Consider the following 19,064-nt stretch of genomic DNA (forward strand, 5'->3'; position numbering starts at 1 on the left):
TTTGTTCACATGAACATTATCTTTGATAATGTGAAGATAAACTTGAAATACCTTTATTTTACATACTTGGAATAATTTATTGTATGACCAGCAGGTTGACTGGTACTTATTAATGTTTTCTGTTTCAGTATCCCTATCAAACCAGCTGTTGTAACGTTATAGGTGATCAGTATTTTATCCAAAATTTGAAGTGACAGTAAAAAATCTGAATTTTAAGATTAAAACACAATATTAGTGGTTTACATAGAGTTCAGAAGATGAGTTCAAAACAGATGCATCTTCTACAGTTCCAGTAAAATTACATGAATAAAGCCATGATAGTGACGTCCTTGGCCGTAGCAGGGGGGTTGGAACTGAAAGATCTTTAAGGTCCCTTCCAAGCCAAACTGTTCTGTGATTCTATGCTTCTATGATAATTTTTGGCATATTCATATAACTCCTGTGGACTGCAACAGGAGCTGCATGTGCAAGTAAGTTTGTAATTTGTGTATTCTTTGCTGGCATCTCACCGTGCTCTCAATTGTTAGCTGTCTCTTCAAGCAATGTGATAGGTTAGCTTTAAAATATGTGTATGCTCACACTAAAATAAGGTGGTTTTATCTTGTAACAAATGTATATACTTTTTAACATGTGAGGCACAGAAGAAGAGATCATTACAGTTTAATTCAATCTGAGTTCAGACTGATTGGCTCCTGGATTTTGGTGGTATTGGCCAGGTAAAGTCTTGATTTCATCTTGACTGCCAGTTAGCCATCTCCTTGGGCATTCAGTGCTTAATAACCTTGTTTATGAAATGAACAAAAAGATCATAGTGCCTTCATATTGTCTAGAGTAAGCCTTATATTTCCATGGTAGATTTAATAATAGAATACAATAAATAAATAAATAATTGCCTTTTTTTTTCTTCTTCTTCTTCAGGATATGTCAGCTCGAGGATCATCTTCACAGCTTCCTAAACCTTTTGATCCTGAGCCAGTAGCTAAATATGGCACACTGGATGTGACTTTTGACTATGACTCACAGGAACAGAAGCTTTTGGTGACAGTGACAGCTGTCACAGACATTCCAACATACAGCAGGACAGGTGGAAGCTCGTGGCAAGTACACCTAGTTCTTCTCCCTATAAAGAAGCAGAGAGCAAAAACCAGCATCCAGCGGGGACCGTGCCCTGTGTTCACAGAGACATTCAAATTTAATCACGTCGAGTCTGAGATGATTGGGAATTATGCAGTTCGCTTTCGACTGTACAGTGTACGGCGCATGAAAAAAGAGAGGATTGTGGGAGAAAAGATTTTTTACTTAACAAAATTGAATCTTCAAGGGAAGATGTCAGTGCCAGTGATACTGGAACCTTCTTACAGTCTGCCTGTGAGTATTAAATGAGGCAGAATAAGAATGCAGTGAGATACAGTGTCCTGAATTCTGTAAGAATAGTGTGTATATTTATAGAGTCATCACATCCACTCAGTTTTTTGAACAGTCATAGCACTGCGTTAGCACAATGATAATTTTCTTAGAGCTTCTGTAAGTGCATTCACTTTCCACCTGCAAAAGCTGCCCATATTTTTCCTTTTAATTGCTTAGAAATTTCCACTCCATAGATAGGGATATAGTGGTGAATGCACATATACATGCATATAGATATGTATATGTATGTAATAGTATATTCTCTTCTTTACCACCTGCAGCACTTCAATTTAAAAAGAAAAACACACCAGAGTGAAAAACAAAAAGGAGCTATATTAGCAAATGCCCTCCATCTGTTGCAATTAAGTCTTGGTTGCAAATAGGTATTTTCCTTTAAAGAAAGAAAAAAAGATAGGAAAGAGGAATTTTGAGAGTATAAAGCCATTTTTAATAACTTCACATTAGAACCTTAGAAATAATTGACTTCTGGTTCAGTCTGAAGTGAAAAGCAGTTGAAACTGAAAAGAATTTTTTCTGAAAAAGAACGACCTATCTGATGGACAAGATTTTATGTTCCCCCAAAATAATATTTTAAATAAAGCAAAGCAGCAGTAATTAGGGATAAACATAGGTACCATTATCTATAAACACAGAAGATCACTAAACTGGCAGTGATCACCATCTTCTTTTTTGCTTTTATGAGAATTTAACTGTGCCTTTGTCCAGAAGGAGAATGTTTGTCATGCTGTGATCTGGGCATCCTAGACTAGGAGTATTGAGTGTTCCTTGCTTAAGAGTTGCGTGTGCAACTTTTGGGGGAAAAAATTTATGATTATCAAGGACATCCATATTTGGACATTGTATGTGTTCTATGGGCGTTTTTTTAAACAATCAATAAAAGAAAGAGGAGGAGAAGGGAAAGAAGGGAAAATATTTTTTTAGGTGAATCAAAGCAATTAATTTGTTCTGCGTTTTGGAAAAAGGTTTGGATCAATTTAAATGGCATTTCTGTTGAGCATGAGTATTGCCAAAGACTCAAAATAAAAGTCTGTAGTATTATTTAATGACTAAAAATATATTTATTAGTAAAAGCTGAGGTTAAATCATGGATCTGATGGAGAATCAGCTCACAATAGACCAGATTTTTCACAGTTCCTTAAGAAGCACAAATCAGTCTAATCTAAGGATGAAATGGTTCACCTCTCTAGAGCAAACTTTCTTAGCAAAGAGTTTGCTAGTTTCACAGTTTGGAAAAAAGCACCCCATGACAAAAAACATTGAATATTCTAAAGGTATGTGCTTAACTAATGTGTTTTCAGTAGGTTCATGTAAAATTTACCCAAGTCAGTGAAACAGGGCAGTGAAGGGGCCAGGCTTGTGATTAATTGGTGTATCTCATATGTGCACTGGTTATTTTTCAGTATTATTTTCTTGAGTTTTTGGGATAGGCAGAGTGAAAACAAGTTCCGTGAGGCATCAAAGATGATATGGTTGTTACTTATTTTCTGTTATGGTAAGGCATGTTGTGTCAGCATTTTTCACTCCTCAGTTTTTAGGGGTTGGAACAAGAATAAGGAGTATTGGTAGAAAGTGAAGGGATCTTCCAGAGTTTGTTGTTGTAACAGAATTGCCAGAAAGGATCCTTCCGACTCTTGATAGCTTGAATGAGGATCCATGGTCTTCTGGAACTACACAAATCAGTTTTTAAACCTTTGAAAATTCATTCACTTCCGAGTTTATAGGTATTTTTATCTTATCATTTATAGCCAATATAATATTTTTCAGTGAGCAGATTTATTACAGGATTTAACATGTATTTGTTTTGCAGGAGTGTTAAAATTAATTGTGTTTTTAGGATATATGACTGAAAGTGGGGGGCATCCTTGCGTTCTTGAGCTCAAGCCCTGGTTACTCAAAACAGCCAGCTCATCTTGATCACAAAATTGTGAATTTTCATCTGAAAACATCAGGTCGTTTTGTTTGCAACCTGAATTTCTTCATGGCCAAGTTGTTACCATTTGTTCTTGTGCCAGCATCGGCCTTGAGCTTAATTAGTTCCTACCCTTCTCAGGTGTTTGCCTCTGGGTATATTTATACACATTGATCGGATTCCTTTTCAACTGTCCTTTTGCTAGAATAAACCAACAATCTTTATGTACAACTAATCATAAATGTCAGGCAGGAGTTATTTAACAGGAGAAGGTAAGTGCTGTTTGAATTTGGGGATATCCAGTTGCTCAAGGATATTGGCAGTTATAAGATCCATGATGAGGCACATTGTACATTTGGAATTAAATTTGCCTTGTTCAGTTGCAGAGGGTTTTGTTGCTGAGAAGTATTTATATGTGACAGCTTTTTATGAAGAAATTTCTTGGACACATGACAGTTGTCCTATTTTTTCAACTGCTTCTCATTATATGGATTTTGTATATTAAATATACCTTCTGTCATTGAAACTTCCTAATCCATTGAAATATCTGTGCTAATCTCCTCTGCAGAAATGTATTTTATTTCCTTCTGTCTATGCCTGATACTATATTAATGTATTTTATTAATCATGTGCCTTCTGACTGTATAAGAACAGTTTATATCCTGTGAACTTCAGTATTTTTTCAGTGATACCTTAAAGCTGTACACAAGGGAATCTGGCTAAAGGTAGATGAGCAAATTCAGTGCCTTTCAAACATAGTGACATGCTTACATGAGTGGGGCCTGCAAGTCTCTGGTTATTGTTAAAAAATGAACAAGTGCATGTTGTGGTGAGGACATGACACTAGTATGTTCCTTAAATAGGTTTCAAAGCTACACATGGCTTCAAATTTACAAATATGTTCACAAAATACCATTTTCACCTAAGATTTCACCCTGTTTCTCTCTTTCCCACATTGTGTGTAATGTCTTGCATTAGTAGCTATTATCCCCACTCCCGTTGCCATTTGTCTTTAACAGTCCTGTGTTGCTGCAGTTCTCCCACGTAACAGGGAATTCCTCCCCAGCCCCCTTATTTATCACACGTTTCCTCCCAAGTTCAGTGTATGTTTGAATGAGGAGGAAGCAGTGAAACCAATATGAGTTGGGCAGAATGCAGTTGTCACTGTTATCTGGGACTGTGTCCCTTTCAGATTTAACAGAAATTGTCCATTGCATCAAATGTTTAATAGCAGAGGTGTGGTTTTAGCAAGTACATTGTGGTTTTGTGAGAGTATAGTTTGTGTAGGAAGATATTTGTTGATGCTTTCAGAGAAATTTTCACTTTAGTACAGCGGAAGACAAATTTTTCTTCTCCCATCTTGAAGTTTAGAAAAGCTGTTTATTTCTCTTCAGGAAATCCCTGTGGACCTGTTTTTAGTTACTCTTCGTTCTTCTCACCCACAGAAGTTTTCCTGACAGTGAAAAACAGCCTCCAGTATGCTGTGATTATAAAAACATATAAGCAGTTTATTGAGTGAAATCTGTTTGGAAAAGATCAAAGAAACACGCATAATCCACTTTACCATCCCATAGGTTGCTCTTTGGTGCAGAATAACAGCAATCAATCATGGTTTGTATTTTGTGATTGATTTGGGAAGCACCGTTTGAGTGACCAAAACATACCTCTTGCTGCTAAGCAAACCTAGTAATCATTCATTATGTATCATCAAATTGCAAGGTGTTTAGTGGGAAGAATTCCATTTATTTTTCTGTCTTTCTCTAGCATTCTCCATTTCTAGCACCTTGAACACCCAGTGTGATCCCCATAACAAAGAACAGATCATGTAGGCAATCATAGGTGTTTTAAAGATTATTTTGTACATCTTTACTATAAATATCCAGAGTGTCTGGATAATTATTTTAATTAGTTTTTTTGAGTGAAGGCATTTATGTATGCAGTGTATAAAGATGCTCACTCTTGCACACACACATGCACTCTCTCCACTATAAGGACAATGGTTAATCATCTAGTGTGCACTGCTTTATGCACTGTGCTTAAGGCATTTATTTCATGTTGCCCTTTATGTGTGGCATATCTTCAGTATTCCTTGTAATGTTTAGCAGCTCATAAACTCCGCAGGAATAAAGGCTTTCAGAGTGGCATTTCTTTTTTGGGAATTCTTGCCCATTATAGAGTCAAGCTGTCAGGTTTTGTGCTAATTCTTAAAGTATAAGAGCCACTACTAGTGACTTTACTACTGTGTTTTTATGGCATGATCTATCCAGGACTGTATTTGGAAGGCTAAATACTAAAATTCATATGTATAAACAGAGCTTTATTAAATACCAGTAGGATACTTTCAGCTGCTAATGAAAGAAATGATTAAGACTTGTCTAGGGAAGAAACAAAAAGACAAAATATTTTGTTCTTAGTATTTTAACTGGAATTCTACCTAAAATGAACAGTTCCTATGTGATGATGTATAAGTGCTTTTGGTTAGCTTGTATAAATTATGTCCATCAAAGTAAGGGGAAATTGTGTTTAAACCCTGAGCACATTTTATCTCAGGAATAACTTACTCAATTCATCTGAGTTAGTGGTAGTAATACACAGAAAATCAGAATTGATCCTTTGACACAGTAAGAAAGATGGCTCCTGCAGTTTCTTTGAAGAAAGTTATTAGGTGATTGGAAAATGGTGATAATGTTGGTGAGGCTACAGGAGAACTTGACAGTACCTGGCAAACAAAGCATTCTCCCTGTGTTTGGCTGTTCACATAACATTTCATGGCAGTATTGGCAAGCAGCAGCCCATTTCCTCTCGGTGTTGTGGCTAGGAGTGAAAAAATTGACTTTCAACTCCCTTGCTGATAAACAAATGGGAAGCAAGTTCCTACATGGGTAACCAGATCTGATACCGTAACCCTGAATGTAGGATACCGAGAGAATTTTTTGAAGTCAGCAATGTAAAGAATTTAATCTAGTTTTCAAAATCATCACGTGGTCACACACAGTAAAATAACAATTTAAAAACAGGTATACTTTGCCTTTAATCAATGAGTTGCTTCAAAAAGTTACTTACTCACTTTGGTCCCTACAGTCTTTGATATTTGAAATAATGGAAGCTATGTTTCAGACATGATATTACTATTTTGAGTGTACAGTGATGCTTTTCAGTCTCTGAAGTGCCTCCAGTCAAATGACAGGCTGTGAATGACTGTTCTAGATTAACTCAAAGTAATCCTCTTGAGCACTACTCTTAGTCAGAAAAGCCAGTCCATCAGTGGCAAACATCTAGAATTCTATGTCTAGTTTTGAGCATCTTTAAAAAAATAAAATAGAGAAACTTTATCAATATGTAAAGCTAAAAAAGTGAGGTAACTGTGAGATTCTGAGACTATCATTCTCTGTAGTAAAAGTATGGTCTCCTCAACCTGGATTGTGATTTCTAAGAGCAGTAAGGAAAATAATCATACTGTAAATTTCCCAGAAGTGACTTTTTAGAAGTTAAAAGTAAAAGATTATCAAGGTGTCCCTTGTATGAAATTTCCACTTTCAAAGACTATGAGCTGCTGCTTAAACCTTCCTCAAGCAACTCTTTCAGTGGAGGTACATTCTTTAACTTATCAATCCAAGTGAAATTTCTGTTTCCCTTAGAGATGCTGAATTTCCCAAATATTTTGTTTTCTTATAATTTTGACTCTTCTTGTTGCATGTATATGTACACACAAGTATCTTCTCACATTTGTTACTGTTCTTTCAAGAAAACTAGAAAAGGTAAAAACACAGAATCAGTTCTGTTTGCAGGTTTGAGCACCCTTCATCAAAAGCATGTGCACCATTTTCCTTCCATTTATTTCCGTTGAGGGAAGTCCTAATCAGAGATTTTGCACAAACAGATGAAGTCACCTAGTCTGCAAATTCATAACGTACATGGTTGTGGAACTTTTGAATTAATTTTTGATTTATTTACTGGATGATTCTTCTTATTGTTCTGGTGGGCTTTGCAGTATAACATAAATCTTCTTCACTAGCGTTCTTCATTTCTCAGACTTGAGGATCTTCAGGTAATCACTTCTTTTGTATATTCAAGCAGCCTGTATTTGGTATCAGATAAGCATTTCTGTTCATAAGATGCCTTTAGCAAGGGATCCTTTTAGTAACAGTGTGTCAGCCTCTTGTCAGGTTTGCCCTTTGTATCATTTGACCTTGAGCTGAATCTTTCACAGCTCCCGTCTTTCTTTTGGGCTTAATCAGCTGTCAGATGGCCCCGGGAGAATCCAGCTTATCTGTTCCCTTTCTTTTTGGTGTGTAGGATAGCTCTAAGAACTGAAGCAGATCCCTTCGACTGGAAACACCTGGTGGTCCTCTGATCATGAGATTAAATGTGACCTGAGCAAATCAAAAGGGCACCACTAGCAATTGTTAATCACAAAGAGTTTACCTGACAAATACATTTTAAATGTACAGTTAATGGTATGGGTTTGTTCATTGTGAAAAATAATTGCATGTATGTTTATGCAATCAAATACTATTCCATAGATTGACTACTCATAAATTCTGCTTACTGTTTGATGGCTGAATCGTTCTCTTTTCCCAGACTGAAAGGGTATAATCAAGAGAAAAATGAAATTATTTGCCATTGATCTCCCCAATGAGCATAGACCAAATCCAGCTGGACAGAGCATTGTCATTTAAAGAAGCCTGGTCTTGGAAGCTGTCCCACAGTAACATCTCCATGCTGTTACATATTTGACAGGGAGTAAAGAGAGGGGGAGGTGTGAGTGGATCCGGGTGGGAGCTGTTAGTGTAGCTTCATCAGGAATGCAGGTAAAATGTCTGCATTTTGTGTCAGATGTTCTTACCTAAATTGCTAACACAAATATCTAACAGCTTTTAGTGCTTGGATGTTTCTTTATGCTACCTGTCTTATCTCAGAAAACAGAATTCGATAGTAAAAAGCCTCTTGCCGCTTTTCCTCCCCTGGCCCATGGCTCTATAAAAAGCTGCTGGACTTCTGCAGTGTAAAAACACTACTTTTGCAAATGCTATAAATTCCTTTGTAGGTTCTTTTCCAAATGCCTTCACTGCTGCTTGGGTTTGCTCTGCAAATTTCAAGCCTGTTACATCTATGGAACCACGAGATGACCTTTTGTCATCTGCCAAAGGTGTAATTTCAATACAGACTAATAGAAGTTATAGAAAACTTAAAATGTTTCCCTTTCAGTAGAAAAGTAATGTTTTGTTCTGCAGAGCTGATAATTTAAAAAAATTTTAGGCACAAAGTACTAATAGCAAATTCTCATGGAACTGGAAACACAACACAGAAATCTCTCTGTGAACTTATTCAAAATCTTTCAGAAAAGTTGAGTTTTGATTTGCCATTATGAAGAATATGTAGATTTTATTTTGCTATTTTTATATTACTGTTAAACTATTGTGTCTTAAAATTTGAAGCCAAACCTTTCTTTACCAATACAGTATTCTTAATAGAAAGCCCACAAAGATTTGAATTTTTATTTAAACTAATTAATTTTACATTATTTTGAAATGGAAATTTGTGTACTGTCATAATGTATCTTAGGAGGTTTGTTAAATTAAAGCTGTGTATAGAACTTTTAAGGTTTTAGTCCTTTGAATCTAGTGAATCAAAGGATTTTTATTTGAGCTCAATTTTTCAGTGTTCCATCTGTGTGAAAACAATGTGGTTTTTAGGATTTTGTATCCAGAAGTTTTTTCTCTTGAGAGTAAAAAAATAGGGTAGAGCAGAAGCTTTTGATAAAAATGGGAATATTATCATTTCAGATAATCTGATTTTCAACTACATTAATAGTATTTTAATAATCAAAACAATCAATTTGATGTGAATACCATTCATGTTGAGTGGAATTATTTGCTAAAATCGGAATTTTTGACTAGGAAGGCCTGGTAATTTTTAAAGCTTGCCATTCTACCCAAAATAAATGTTTTCTTCCTAAGATCAAGTCGCATAATGGAAAGATTATTAGACTACTTAGTTTCATGTTTGTGATTTAAGTTGACTAAGTAATGCTGTAAAGTGTTAAGTACATGAATAAAAATGCGCATTATACTTAATTGGAACATGCTTCAAGGAAGCTATTAAGCAAAAAACCCCAAATAATTACCTGTCATAGATAATTGTGCTTTCCTAAACTTGAATCTTTGTGAGATGCTTAAAGCTATATGTTTCAATGTTGGCAAGTTCAGGTTATAAGCTTAAGGCAAATTACTGATAACTATGCGTTCTCTTAATTTCACCGTACAGGACAGCTGGCTTTAAATTTTGACATTCCTAATTATTTTACATCCCTCTGTTTTCAGGGCTGTGTTTGTCAGGTGGTTTAAGTTCTCTTTCCCAGGAAATATTTTTTAAACAGTGTTTTAGCTTTGAAACGTGTTTTTATAAAATAACTGGCGCTGAAGCCAGAATGAAGCACTAGTGAAGGACGTGGAGGCCCTAGGTTTGGTTTTCTCTCTTGAGCGCTGGTCTGGAGCCCTTGTGGGGCTTGGGTGCTCTCCTCACCTCAGCAAGCTCAGAGGGGAACAGGAGCTTAAGGGTTCAACACTGGGGTGGTGACTGAGAGAGATGAATGCTTTTATCTAAAAGCTGTTGGACACCTGGGTTGAGGGCCTTCCTTTGCCTACCAGGATTCGAATTTTTTTCCCTAACCTCTCAGTTGTATTGATCCAGAAGTAGAAAAAATAATGTGCAAAAAAGTTCTTTAAGGGATTAGTGGTATAACATTAACATTTAAAATTAGAGAGAGACATTTTGACAAGTAACATGCTGTGAATCAGATTTTTGTTGCTGAAGGATTGTCAGCAAGGTTTCATCTTTTCTGTGTGTATTTTGAAAAGCCAAAAGAATCAGATGCTCTTGTTTCGTAAGCCTACAGAGACATGATTTTAACCTGTGCATTGAGGAAAATGAACTTTTCACTGCCTTCAGAGCATGGCCACATTATTCCCTGTCATTAACTCCAGTTGGCTTAAGAGCAGAATTTATAAGCAGAACTTCAGGGTATAGAAAAAGAACAGTAGGAGATGAATATGTAAGTAGCAAATACCATGTTTCCATGGAATTGTGGGGAAGGAAGACAAATAAATACATTTTACATACATTACCATGGATGCAAGTAGATGATTATGTTGTAAGATGTGAGGGAAAAACACTATTGAAAATGCCTCTCAAGTTTCCCATGATGCATTCTATGTGTTCATGTCCATTGGCATGAGGGGAAAAAAAGAGTGTTCTTTTTTTGATTGCCAACTTTTGTACAATGGGAACATACAAAATACAAAGCCTGCTTAATGGGAATGTTTTTATTCTATATTTATTAAGAAGTAATGTTTCTTCACCAGATAATATATGCAAAAAAGTCATCAAGGACAATAGTTTGGAGAATTAGTAATTAAATTTTTGTAGGATATGACAGGTATTACTTTTACAATCCAGTGGAAAGCAGCAATTCTTGTAAGTGTTGATAAAATAAAATCAGACTAACTTTATTACAAAATAGTATCCTGTGGTATATATGGGAAAGGTTTAGGTCCTTTGCACACAGCTCTGTGTTAGAAAATTGAGAAGCTGAACATTTTTTATTTACTGCAATAAGACAGATATTTGAACCAAATATTTGGAATAGACTTCACCATTTCTTTTGCCGTGCTTACTGTTAATAATGTATTTATGGCTAAATTGACAAAAAAGGTTCAGGATTTAGTATTAATATTCTGGAGACAACCTCAAGAGATAGTTTCTTGCACTGTGGGCAGATCAGTACACTTTGACAGTTCATCTAAGTTCTTAAAAATCCACATACAAGGTTTTGTGACAATTCTTCCTGGGCTCTTCTGCTGCTTTACTGACCTTGAAAAGCCTTTGCTCTTATGGAACCTTAGTCCTTCTTTTCCTTGCTTGTTAAATTACACACAGTGTTTATAGAGGGTGAGCGGGAAGAGTTATGAAAATAAACTTACTTAGACATTATTTCAAACAAATAGTGACTTTTGCTCTGAATCTTAAGTTTCCCACAGGGAAGCAACAGTATCAAAGTGGGCTACGAATAGCTTTACAGACAGATTGAATGCAGACTTGCATGGAGATGAAAAGCATCTGGTCACACTGTAATGTTGTCATTGGAGTTCCATCTATATTCATGTTGTAAAAATGAGCAATTTCAGTGTTAATCTTTTACAATTTGCCACTTGATTGTGGAGCTTATATTTTGAGCAGGTAAAAGTGTAACTTCTTGTCTGGCTTTTTTCATGATGAGTTTGTTAGTGCCCTTCTAGAATTCTGACTTGTGTAAACAGAAAAAAGCCCTCTAAACAGAAACTTTAACAAAGCTGTTATTTCCAGTTCTAGTGCAGCATATGACTTAGCACAAAGTCAGGTTATTTGCCCACAGATGTCATTATCATGGAATATCTTCCTTAAAACAATTAATGGATTTCCACAATGTGAACAATAAACTCTGTGCTGGAGAAAATACTTTAAGAAGATACCTAACAATAATCAGTATCTCTGCTTTTAACTTTGTCCTGCAATGGAAAGTCTTTCTTCAGTTGTTGATCTGAGCCCAGTTCATCTCAGCTGTCTCTTACCATCCCTGATTCTGCTTTCTTCTTCTCTTCCTCATAAAACTTTTCTGTTTTCTTTCAAAAGAAAATTGACAAAATGTAACCTTGCCCTCCCCTTTTCCTCTGGTCTTTTACATACTTGTCCCCAAATCCTCTGTTTTCTCCCTTATTATATCCACAGAAAGTACACTTTGGTTTATGTTGTTTAATCTTTTTTTACCCAGGAATATCATTCTGTCTTGTAATCTACTTCATTTTTCTTCTTAACATTTCACTTTCTTTTATATTAGGATTTTCCAGTTCATAACTGAAAAGCAGAGTATTTTTTTTTAATACATTTGGGTCAGCATGAAACAAAATGAATTGAAGTTGGGGATTTTTTAGAGTGAAAGGGAAAACAAAACACTACTTAGACTTTTCCTTCAGTGCATTTGAGTGCTTTATTTTAATGTCTTGTCTATGTCCCCACAGCATTTTGTAGGAAAGAGATTCATAAATTTATGATACAATAAAAATTAAACAACATTCTTTTTCCTCAAACCTGCAAAAATATTTTGGTTTAGAAAATATGTAGCAGAACATTTAAGCTAGACTCTCTCCCCGGGTTTTTATCTAGCTTACATCTACCAGTCCTTTCTGTGCACCGCTTCTAAGGTACAGTCATTTACTTGCATTTCCATCCACTTAGAGTTCTGAAGCATCATCTTGGTCTTCTCAACCCACCATTCAGCTGGTGAGATACTTTTGCCTGGTCTTGACAAAGGCAGTCTTGTCCTTCTCCTATCCACTCAGGATTCTTCTGTGAAGGAATGGTATTTCTAGCCCATTTTGTAATACCACACATTGAATTTTTCAGTTGTTTTCCTCCTCTATGATTCCACACAGAAGCTGCTTGTCTTCCCTTTCCTGCTACGTCAGGACCCATTCCCGCTCAGTCGTCATTCATTTACTACTCGCTATTTCTAACAGGCTAAACCTTCTCTGATACCCATTGTAGTGAGTTTAACTCTGCCATAAACTGATTTCTAAGTCCCTCTTAGGAAATCAGTAAACTGTACAAATAAATCCCAATTAGGAGAAGGTGCTATCATCACCTTCTCTCAGCATATCAAAGCCCTTTGAGGATTTGGGGCCACTGTTACTCAGCTGCCTGCTTTGTGTTACATCTTTTTTTGTGGGCTTGCAGCATGATCTCAGTCAAATTTGAGACCTAAGCTTTGAACAGTGTCAGGTGGACTGTGCTAAAATTTCTGGCTCAAGAAAATAATAAGGGGAATAAGGACCACAGGGATAATGTGTTACAATTTCAAACGACCAGAAAACTTAAGTAATAGCTGCAGTTGTGACAGGCTGAGGCTTTCAAGTGTGCAGTGTATGCTGTGACTGCTGAATCAGATAATCTTTCTTTTAAACTTTCCATTTTGTTTCTTCTGTTGAAGTTAGGAATCAAAAGTTTCCTGTTCTATGAATGACAAGAATCAGAGAATGAATGCATACTTGTAATTAATTTTCAGCAATTAACAATTTGCAAGCAGTTTGAAATTTATTCTTGGCGTGGAATAAAGAGCTTTTGGAGAAATAACCAAAGATTTAAAATTCTGAATTTGCAGCTTGGGAGAGGGAAGTCAGAGAAATTTGTTGAGGTCCTTCTTCAGTATTAAGAATACATTTTCTAACACCAGTGAATGTTTATTAATGAGGAACTGGATTGCTACTTTAAACTGCAGCTAGACTTTTGGAAATGTTCTGTTGGAAAGAGCTAGTTAAATTGTCAATAAGAGGGATATTATTGTAGGTATCATGTCTTCTGTAATTTGAGATTCTGTAATGCATGTGGGCTTTATATGTCAGCTGAAGTTACTTGCTTATAATGTTAACATTTATCTTGAGGAGGATTTGTGCTATTTGGGTTTTAGGTCTGATCTTATGCCCATGTCAGCTGTTGCTGGAAATGATAGAGACATTTGGAATCTGGAAGAATCAGCTTCACAAAATCATCATGACTCCTTGAAAGAGTGATGTCAGGTTCCCAAATGAGTCAAGCCATATTGGAAAAATCTGTGGACCCAATTTACATTTTTTCTGAGAGAATCATAAAGAGATGTGCTGATAATTCAAAAGTCCCTTCTTGGCAACCAAACACATTGCCATTCCATTGGCTACATTCCATACAGTTTTTTGTTTTCTGTGGTACCACTCTTATGTGCCAGTGCAAATGAAAATAGGAACAACCATGGTGTGATTAGCATGGCAGCATAAAGAAAGTATATTTTTTTTTCCTTTTTTTTATGGCCAATAATGAGGAGTTAAAATGATAAAAATTAGTATTAGAATCTCCCTTTAAAGATGTGATGTGGTGAGAATGCATGAGAGATCTGAATTTTTTGGAAGCTTTCAGGGTGGAAATTAAAGCATTGCTTCCTGAGCTTTGGATGACATTCTTCCTTTCCCACCCAAGACAAAGGGAGTATTGCAGTTCTGTATCCCTGGATCAATTAAATTCCTTGTAAGCTAATTTATTCTAGACAGAGCGCATTTTTCTAATTGCATGTGTTCTGTTATTTCGCTACTCATAAATTCGGTCTAGAGAATAACCTTTACAAAGGATGAATAAGAATTTTCTGCATTTTATTATCTTCAAGGTTCCACTGGTGTTTTCCATTTTTGGAAAGTAAAAGATCCAAGGTTTAATGTTTTCCAGGATGCGGACAACTTATGTTACAGGTCTTACCTTAGCAATTGAAGTAAATGGGGACCATAAAGGCTGTTCTTCATCTTTTGCCATTATTTCTCCTTAATCAAGAAACAATAGAAGCACCTAAGAGTTGTTTGAATTTCAGACCACTTTATTGTTACCTCTAACATGTGCAAATTAAGTATATATTAAGAATGTACATTTCTTACTGGGTGATTGAATGGAACTTCTGTCATTGTCACTAAGTTGCTTTCAGAATTTTCTATGCATTATTCTAAAAATTGATTTCCCAGTAACATCATTCCATAAGACACACAGAACTTTTTATCTGTTTTATAGGGTTGTGACTCTCAAATGAGCATGTCAGAAGTGTCCTGCAGTGAAAGTACCTCCTCTTGTCAGTCTCTGGTACATGGCTCAGCTCCAGAAATCCTCATTGGCCTCCTTTATAATGCTACAACTGGAAGATTATCAGCAGAAGTGATAAAAGGCAGCCACTTCAAAAACTTGGCAGCGAACAGACCACCCAGTGAGTGAAAATCTTTTTTCATCCTAATGCTTCTCTACTGGTGGGGCTCTCGGTAGCAAGGACTTCAATCCTATCACTTAGTCTTACCCAATCAAAATGAAATAGAGCAATCATCAACTAATCTGTTTCATGTTTTATATTTCTAGTCAGTTGGGAAATAGCAAAAATCTAAAATTCAAAATATTAATTGTAAGTTGACAAGCCTGTTTTAATTTTTCATGATGACTGACTAATAAATTACCTTTATCATAATGATTAATTGCTAAATTACTAATGCCTCACATCACAGGCCAAGAATAAAAAGTCAGTGTTTAAGGAGAAAGTACATGCCAGTTAATATTAATATAAACATTCTGAACAGTTATTGCTGTTCCTAGAGGGGTTGATACTGCAGTCTTTAATTGCTTATGTGCCTGTATATATGTGGTAATATATGTAACTTGGGAATGTCAGTGAAGACAAGGAGCAACCACTTGAGACCTTTGGCATATTTACTGTACAGGAGGAATGTTCACCATCAGAAAGGACTTGAATTGTGTCTTCAAGCATTTGTTCAAAAATACATTTGTCTGAAATATTTGTGAAATTCATATACTTCTTATCTGGAGCCAGATGGAATGGAGAGAAAGTTATTGCTGTCTCTAGCTCTTTGACATAGCTAGAGAATGTTCAGTAACGAACTTCTTAAGAAAATTTTTTTATTGTTTTTTAAGATGGTGTGTCTGATTTACATAAGTGTTAATAAGAAATACCTACCTGTTCCTTTTGATTTTGTCTGGAGGCTCAGGTTTTAGCTACTCTATGTTTTTTAAGCCCCAGATTAGTATGGCACTAGCAGATTATCTGCTACTGGATTATGTATTAGGCTGCCAACATTTTGTAAGTGGTTTGCACATCTCACTTTGTCTTCAGAGTTTAGGAAGTAAGCCAGACTTGACACTGATGCTCTCTCCTCTTTCTCACTTCCTTGACCCACGTTTATTCTATTCATTACTTGGCTCACCTTACTCTGCTTTGCTTTCTCTGTAGTTTTCACACTGATGGAGCCAGACTTTGTTAACATGGCCAGAGAAGGAAGGTGATAAACAAATCTCTAATACTTTTATATGATTAGGCAGCTGCCCCAGAGTCACCTATTTGGAGACAAGGTATAGAAAGAGATGGGGAAAGCCAAAGAGTTCCAAGGACACTGGGGTGTGGGAAGAAATGAAAGGGAGAGAAGAGACTATGTGTTCCCTTAAAGCAAAACCAGATGCTTATCTTTCTGAAATCTCAGAGAAACTCCGTTTTTATTTAATATTTAGAATATGCAAGTTAGGAGGGGTTCAGTACTTGTTTTGAAAACAGAGAGATTCATTCCCTAGTATGTTAATTGCCAAAATGTGCTCAGTGGGCCCCTGCTGCGTAGCGAACAGTTGTGTGTCTCTCTGGGGTCAAAAATCTGTTTCAGATTGCAAGAAAGGAGCCTAGAATATGGCATGTAGCTCTGTAATACCATGTTCTGTCTAACCTTTTTGGAGGGAAGGTCTTCCATGCTACCGTTTTTCCTCCCCTGTGAGGGATGGGGGAAGATTTGATATTCATAATAACAATAGTCCAGTTCTGTTTAGGCAAATGTGGGTTCAGAGTTCTGTTGTTTCTAGAAAGCTGGGAACTAATGGAGTTTCTGGGTCTGGTAAGACCATGCACAGAATATTATGGGATCCAGATTTCCCTTTTGGGCTGTTTTGTGCCATCCCCCTCCCCTCCCCCCAGCAGTGGTGGCACCTTCTTTTAAACTCCTGGATCCAGGTCCATGTCACTGCCATATCCTATCTCCCTGCTAAATACATCGTGGACATCTGCCAGCCTCAATCTGTGCCATCATTTGCACAAAATGAAAACTAAGGCTCATAGGGATGATGATGATGATGATGATGATGATGATGTTGATGATGATGATGATGAAATGTCCTGGTCACATTTGTTGTTTGGACTATCAGTGGTCCAAAATCCTGAGAAGTGCTGCAAAGTACATGAGCAGTTCAGTTTTCATTCATGTATTGAGGAACTGTGATAGAAATGGAAGCAATTACTCTTTCCCACGTTTCTGTAGTCTAGGACTTGTGAACCTGTGAATTTTTGTGAAGTGCTTCTGCAGCAAATATGAACTGAATACTAAATTTCTACTTCTTGCCCTACATGCTCCTCTGCTGCATAGTTGTGTGTTACATAGTAACTAATTTAGCAATTGAGTACAGGCAAATAAGCCAAATCCTGCAGGCAGTGACAGTGGATGTGTCTTCTTTGCTTCTCTGTGTGACAGTTAATATTTTGTCTGAGAAAAAGATGCTTCTCAATTTTCCTTAAAGTTTAGTTGAAACAAGGTGTCAGCTTTTGCCTATTAAATCAATGTGTGTGTATGCATGCACACACACATTAAATCCATACAAATGTGGATTTTAACAAGCGAGATCTTTACATTCTGGAGACCCATCATTGAATTTCAGATATAAGTGTCCCTCAGCTGTTTTTAGAAATTGCATCAGAGTTATTCTCTTGCCGAAGTTCATAACTACTCAAGAACTGAAGTATTAAAGTCGAATATCAGTAACTATAAAAGCTAAGGGCAAAACCAGCTTGGTTTTCAGTTCAATGATTTTTCATTTTATTGCTTTTAATATATGAAGTTTAATTACTGTGTGCAGTTTTTCTAAATATGCTGGAGTTTGCATGAAAAAGCATAAGGTTTGATAAGGATTTTTACCCAATCTGCTATAACTTAATCATTTGCATGATTCTTGCTATGGTGAGTGTAGTTTAAAACCCAGTGTCTGTTAGTCCTAAGATAACCTGTTATGTAAGCAATGTAATTTTTGTTAAAGATTATACAAAAACTGCACGAAGTTTTCATTTCATTGAATTTTACCTAATGATCCTTTTGTTCAGTCCTTTTTCTGATCTGTGCTGCTAAGGTTTCATGTTCTTACACTCCAGTGAATAGTGTTTCCTCTTAAACTTTAACCTTTGATCCTCTCTCACCTAACTATTGACATCTGGTCATTATTTCTTTTACTGCTTTCCACCCCCTGTTGTCAGATGGACTGTTCTGTTGTCTAAAACACTTGATAGGTGGACAGGTTTATATAATCCGAGGTGAGTTCCTGTAGAAACTAATTGGATGTTGTCTTTTTCATGCAAAAGAAAACTTGCCAGCAGTAAAACATCCACGGCTGCCTACCATACCTGTTTATAAAAGTATATGTTTATTTTTTGTGGCACTCTCTAATGCAAAAGTTGCATTTATCTCTGATTATGGATGTTGGGGTTTCAGTGTACCTGCAAAATGAAAATACTTGATGTGTTTCTTTTAACAAGTTCCAATCTTTAATGTTGTCCATTAACATGAGTAAGACAGGAATAAAAATGAAATGTGAGATTGTTTTGTACAATTTTGAATTTCCTATAATTAGTTAACTTCATGAAATGCACATCCTTCTGCTGGAGCATGGTTTGGTGCTTTTGGTCCAATAAAAATAGAGCTTTAAAAATAAGGGTTTATACCCAAATGCTAACTTATAATGTGAGCTAACTACATTACTTGGATCAGCTTCTTAAGTGTATGCTTAAGAGCACCATACAAGCTACTTTTTGAACAATCATCTTGAATTATGCAAAAACTTGCTTTTCTTTAAACGTGCAGTAAGTGTATTCCTTCATGAATCTAGGAATTAAAAGGTTTTTTTTGTATTGCGTTAACTTCCATCTTTGAATGCACTTTGCTACGTTTTGGTTTTCAAAATAAATAAAACTGAAAAGCCCAAAATGAGAACCACATCCATGCAGAGATTATTCTTAAGCATTTTATCCTGGCTGTTTTGATATCATCGCTGCATATTGACATTGTATTTTTTTTCCTCTTCATTAATTGCCTTTATT

At 36.1% G+C, this 19,064-nt stretch overlaps 1 protein-coding gene across 7 annotated transcripts in view; it reads left to right on the forward strand.

Moving 5' to 3' along the window:
• The window catches only part of SYT14 (synaptotagmin 14), an 89,124-nt gene that overhangs the window by 60,020 nt on the left and 10,040 nt on the right, over positions 1–19,064 (forward strand). For 4 of the 7 annotated variants that reach the window (XM_032102898.1, XM_032102900.1, XM_032102894.1 and 1 more), the window contains 3 exons: positions 919–1,368; positions 14,957–15,146; positions 18,225–18,281. In XM_032102898.1, coding sequence (XP_031958789.1) covers positions 919–1,368; positions 14,957–15,146; positions 18,225–18,281 — 697 coding nt within the window. The remainder of the gene's footprint in view (positions 1–918; positions 1,369–14,956; positions 15,147–18,224; positions 18,282–19,064) is intronic. The other 3 variants (XM_032102899.1, XM_032102895.1, XM_032102897.1) reach the window with 1 other exon arrangement.

The sequence above is a fragment of the Corvus moneduloides genome, chromosome 3 (assembly GCF_009650955.1).
Source record: "Corvus moneduloides isolate bCorMon1 chromosome 3, bCorMon1.pri, whole genome shotgun sequence".
NCBI lineage: Eukaryota > Metazoa > Chordata > Aves > Passeriformes > Corvidae > Corvus > Corvus moneduloides.